The sequence below is a fragment of the Ruditapes philippinarum genome, unplaced genomic scaffold, assembly GCF_026571515.1.
Source record: "Ruditapes philippinarum isolate M1 unplaced genomic scaffold, ASM2657151v2 ctg13510_1_1_1_1, whole genome shotgun sequence".
NCBI lineage: Eukaryota > Metazoa > Mollusca > Bivalvia > Venerida > Veneridae > Ruditapes > Ruditapes philippinarum.
In genome coordinates, this window is record NW_026864343.1 from 13,692 (window position 1) to 19,906 (window position 6,215).

Below are 6,215 nucleotides of genomic sequence, written 5' to 3' on the forward strand. Positions count from 1 at the left end.
TTTAAAATTTAAGTAAGTTAATATGATTTTTTAAATCTTTGTTATATTACGAGGAGACAATTGTTTTGATAAAACTCAAGGTTTTACGCAATATGAACTGGAATATATTGTTAAACAACAATTATAATTCAGGACACACATATCGTTAGTTAATCAGTTTTAAAGTCAGTTATACATTTAGTAACTTAACGTTTATCGTGTATCAATTGTGAATATTTACGTGGTTGTTTCTGTATACCTTGTGAAAAGTAAGATCTAAGCATAAAGATTATGACTAGCCCGGTGTCGCCTACAATAGAACTCGAGAATGTTGACACTGAGACAATATCTAAACCCTTCACAGAAAGTGGGAAATGTAAAGATGAAGTCACGTTAACATTTGACGATGGACAAGTACTCTTTGTGTCACAAAATTTCTTAATTTTGGCGTCGCCGGTGTTTGAAGCGATGTTCCGTGGGGATTTCAAGGAAAAACAAACGAGGAATGTTGACCTGAAAGGAAAGAAATATGACGGATTTTTAAAGTTTCTAATGTGCATTCACCCTGGAACGACAACAACTGTTAACAGTAAGTATAAAATAGAGAAAATAAGAATCCCTAAAGAAAGCCCAATACGGCAAAATTGAAAATGTTGCAGGGGCGGTGTGTTTGAGCCTGTTCATGGACGGTGCTGTCAATTGTAAACTACCGTCCACGCCCCTAGGACCGGCTTAAGCAGAACTCAACATTTAACATGAACACGTAAGTGTCATTCCATGAAATGCGGCATATGGACCCAAGTAAAAAATGCGTGTGCCCTTAACTAGAAAACAATCGGCGGAACTAAATAAAATGGAATTTTGAAACGGGATAAGAGGTTATGAAGCCTGCATATTACAGATAATACGTCAAAAGACAAATTTAAAAAGCAGGCCACATATCCTAACGGTAATTCAACAGTATTCAAGTGAGGAATACTGGAACCACCAAACAAAAAATAGCCGAATAGAAATAACTAAATTACAAGCACAACAAAAATGTCGTGCTGAACGATCTTAAAGGATCGGAAATACAACTGTCTGATTGAGTGTACGGGGCGACTTTTTACAGTCTTCACACGGCGCAAACAACGCTGATGTGGCGATAAAATAGAGGAAATTAGAAACCCTAAAGATAACCCAACAAGCCCAATAGAGTCGATATCAGTACGGGGATTATAACCTCAAAAATATTTCTTTATTTTTCTTTTTTTTAAGAAAAAAATAAAGTTCATTTTATATTTAAAACTTTACAATTTTATCTACATTTATTTAAATTTTTACAGGAGACAATGTTCTGGACATAATACCTATTGCTCAAGAATATCAGGTTAGACGTATTGTATACCAATGTAAACTATGCATGAAACAGTGGCTCAACGATGAACTTGAGACAGCACGAAAGAGGTATTATATTGGGGATTATGTGAAACCGGCTCGAAACTGCCTATATATCCTAAAGACAGCTGTAATGGTAAATTACAGTGAATTAGTTACACTTGGTGTTGAAATAGTATCTAAATTTGGGCATCGGATATATCTTGGGTTACATAAACCAAGTTTCATCACCGAAAAAGATATGTTCAGTGAATGTACCGAGGTCTTCAAAAGTTTACCAGCTGATGTAAAGTATGACGTACTTGCTCGGAGATTGGCTCTTTATCCTGATAATAACTTCAAAGTGGTAGAGTCAGTACAATTGGGAAAACAAGTCTCACAATCCGGTAACTAATCCCGCCACCGCTCTCACTCCTTATCCCTTTCCACTCAGAGATTTGCCAGACCATCTATCTAGGACGTGAATTGTTCAACAACCCAGGGCCTCAAAAACGTGAATAAGTTCAATCACAACGTCCTTAAAAGCGGACGTACAATAAAAACGTAATAATGGTTTAGAAAGATTTGTTTTAATTAAACTTAGTGCTCAATTTAGCGCATCTGTGTTTTAAATTCTGTCCACTAAGAATGTTGTCATTATCAGTTGTTTTTGTTGGTGTTATGTTTGATAGTGAAAAGCTTCTAACCATTTGACTGTCCTAACATTTTATTTTTAAAACCTACTTTACACATAACATTAAAACAAACATGCTTTCAATTAAAATATAGAAAAATGCCAAACATTTGAAAAGTGCATGTACTTATTGAAACAGTCATATAGTTATTTAAGTAGTGATGATGATGGTGGTCAATTACCCTCATAATTAGTACAATAAACTACTCACATTTTACATTTTAACGAGATGATTTTTTATTGAATGGAGAAGATTATATTGATAATTATAGCATAAAATCGGCTTTTATCCCCGCTTTTGCCCATGTTTTAACGGGACCCAAACCATGTGTTAACAGAGTCATGCGCTCTTGTTATAGCCCGCTTTTTAGACTGATTGCTGGCGGCATCCATTTTTGCGTATCTGATTGTAGTGAACGAATGTCATTTAAAGCGTAAAATCATTAGGAGCAGTCTACAAAAATTGTTTTGCGCATGCTCCGTTTCAAAATAAGACTTAGCTTAAACGAAAAATTAACATCGAAGTGAACAAATCGGTACATAGAAAAATCGGTTGTTCCCTTTTAAAAAAAGTACCCCTAATGCGCCGTTGCTCCGGCATATAATCATTCAAAACATTTAAAAAAATAAAGTGTAAAACAAACTTTCATTATGATACTATATTCAATACATGTATATATAATTAATTCCATTTTGTTAAATAATTGTAATTTATAACCATTCATTGTGTCGTTTATGCAAAATATCCCAAAATATTTTCGAATTAAACAAATCTTCTACAGCATCAAAAAGACCTCTCTCATGCTTCTTTTTAAAGAAGCAAACTTGTACAATACATTATACAGGGGCTGGTAAACAAAAAACAAATGAATAAAAAAATGTACGCCGATTTGACCTATTTTGCCAAAAGAGTCATGCGCTCTTGTTATAATGACATTATGTATTCGAGGGCTTTATCGCAGCAAACAAGTACCTATGCCGGAAATACGGCGTATACACATCGCCGCTAATCTTGGTTGTCGCAATTTCTAAGGAGGGGTTTTCGGACATTTGTCAATGTTAACAAATATCTGCCATTCAGTTTATTTAGAAAACACGATAATACAAAATAAAAAAAGAAAATGTTCTTTTATTGTTATTTAATATATTGATAAATACTCTTTATATTTCTTTGTGAGAATTACGTTTAGTGCCAGTTTATAAACTTGTGTGCTTGGAAAAAAGGTTCTGATGTCAAGTCTAATTGCCTTAAACTTTCTTCTACCGTCTATCTGAAATCATTTTCGGAATATATGACGGTCATGTTATTTCTTTGGTAGAGTATTTTGAAAAATCTCCAATGTTAAGCTTTGTTAAATCATTTAAAGTTCGACATTTCGTTCAGCTCTTATCATGTTTGTTTCCCAAGTTGTTGCCCCGAAAATAAAACGCATATGTTATGTTGAAATCTACGTTTATTAATGAACAATAATTAATAGAAATTCAAGCAAGTGCGTTGATACAATGAAGTAAAAACACGACTAGTTTCAGCACAAGATATAAATTCATTCTGTAAAGCCTTAACATGTATCTTTACACAAACGTTCCATGTTATTTTCAGCAATATCTATAGGCATGAAAGCTATAATACACGTAAAACATGTTGAATTGGATAAAAACCGTTCAACAAGGATTTCATGTATTTGTTTTGTATAAAATAAACATCATGAATCTTGTATAAAATTATATGCTGTAATAGCTTCAACGCAAGTTTTTCTGTTTTATTATGTCTACAGAGTCTCTCGTAACATCTGGTGGCCTCGCCCTAAAGAGATTATCTACATTTATTTAAATTTTTACAGGAGACAATGTTCTTGACATAATACCTATTGCTCAAGAATATCAGGTTAGACGTATTGTATACCAATGTAAACTATGCATGAAACAGTGGCTCAACGATGAACTTGAGACAGCACGAAAGAGGTATTATATTGGGGATTATGTGAAACCGGCTCGAAACTGCCTATATATCCTAAAGACAGCTGTAATGGTAAATTACAGTGAATTAGTTACACTGGTGTTGAAATAGTATCTAAATTTGGGCATCGGATATATCTTGGGTTACATAAAACCAAGTTTTCATCACCGAAAAAGATATGTTCAGTGAATGTACCGAGGTCTTCAAAAGTTTACCAGCTGATGTAAAGTATGACGTACTTGCTCGGAGATTGGCTCTTTATCCTGATAATAACTTCAAAGTGGTAGAGTCAGTACAATTGGGAAAACAAGTCTCACAATCCGGTAACTAATCCCGCCACCGCTCTCACTCCTTATCCCTTTTCCACTCAGAGATTTGCCAGACCATCTATCTAGGACGTGAATTGTTCAACAACCCAGGGCCTCAAAAACGTGAATAAGTTCAATCACAACGTCCTTAAAAGCGGACGTACAATAAAAACGTAATAATGGTTTAGAAAGATTTGTTTTAATTAAACTTAGTGCTCATTTAGCGCATCTGTGTTTTTAAATTCTGTCCACTAAGAATGTTGTCATTATCAGTTGTTTTTGTTGGTGTTATGTTTGATAGTGAAAAGCTTCTAACCATTTGACTGTCCTAACATTTTATTTTTAAAAACCTACTTTACACATAACATTAAAACAAACATGCTTTCAATTAAAATATAGAAAAATGCCAAAACATTTGAAAAGTGCATGTACTTATTGAAAACAGTCATATAGTTATTTAAGTAGTGATGATGATGGTGGTCAATTACCCTCATAATTAGTACAATAAACTACTCACATTTTACATTTTAACGAGATGATTTTTTATTGAATGGAGAAGATTATATGATAATTATAGCATAAAATCGGCTTTTATCCCCGCTTTTTGCCCATTTTTTAACGGGACCCAAACCATGTGTTAACAGAGTCATGCGCTCTTGTTATAGCCCGCTTTTTAGACTGATTGCTGGCGGCATCCATTTTTGCGGTATCTGATTGTAGTGAACGAATGTCATTTAAAGCGTAAAATCATTAGGAGCAGTCTACAAAAAATTGTTTTGCGCATGCTCCGTTTCAAAATAAGACTTAGCTTAAACGAAAAATTAACATCGAAGTGAACAAATCGGTACATAGAAAAATCGGTGTTCCCTTTTAAAAAAAAGTACCCCTAATGCGCCGTTGCTCCGGCATATAATCATTCAAAACATTTAAAAAAATAAAGTGTAAAAACAAACTTTCATTATGATACTATATTCAATATATATAATTAATTCCATTTGTTAAATAATTGTAATTTATAAACCATTCATTGTGTCGTTTATGCAAAATATCCCAAAATATTTTCGAATTAAACAAATCTTCTACAGCATCAAAAAGACCTCTCTCATGCTTCTTTTTAAAGAAGCAAACTTGTACAATACATTATACAGGGCTGGTAAACAAAAAAACAAATGAATAAAAAAAATGTACGCCGATTTGACCTATTTTGCCAAAAGAGTCATGCGCTCTTGTTATAATGACATTATGTATTCGAGGGCTTTATCGCAGCAAACAAAAGTACCTATGCCGGAAATACGGCGTATACACATCGCCGCTAATCTTGGTTTTCGCAATTTCTAAGGGGGTTTTCGGACATTTGTCAATGTTACAAATATCTGCCATTCAGTCTTTATTTAGAAAACACGATAATACAAAATAAAAAAAGAAAATGTTCTTTTATTGTTATTTAATATATTGATAAATACTCTTTATATTTCTTTGTGAGAATTACGTTTAGTGCCAGTTTATAAACTTGTGTGCTTGGAAAAAAGGTTCTGATGTCAAGTCTAATTGCCTTAACTTTCTTCTACCGTCTATCTGAAATCATTTCGGAATATATGACGGTCATGTTATTTCTTTTGGTAGAGTATTTGAAAAATCTCCAATGTTAAGCTTTGTTAAATCATTTAAAGTTCGACATTTCGTTCAGCTCTTATCATGTTTGTTTCCCAAGTTGTTGCCCCGAAAATAAAACGCATATGTTATGTTGAAATCTACGTTTATTAATGAACAATAATTAATAGAAATTCAAGCAAGTGCGTTGATACAATGAAGTAAAAAACACGACTAGTTTCAGCACAAGATATAAATTCATTCTGTAAAGCCTTAACATGTATCTTTACACAAACGTTCCATGTTATTTTCCAGCAATATCTATAGGCAT

At 33.4% G+C, this 6,215-nt stretch overlaps 1 protein-coding gene across 1 annotated transcript; it reads left to right on the forward strand.

Moving 5' to 3' along the window:
* On the forward strand, window positions 1-2,582 carry LOC132725272 (kelch-like protein 38). The gene is made up of 2 exons (XM_060710370.1): window positions 1-568; window positions 1,305-2,582. The coding sequence occupies exons 1-2, from the start codon at window positions 271-273 to the stop codon at window positions 1,748-1,750; spliced, it is 744 nt and encodes a 247-aa protein (XP_060566353.1). The 5' UTR covers window positions 1-270; the 3' UTR covers window positions 1,751-2,582.
* The last annotated feature ends 3,633 nt before the right edge of the window (window positions 2,583-6,215 follow it).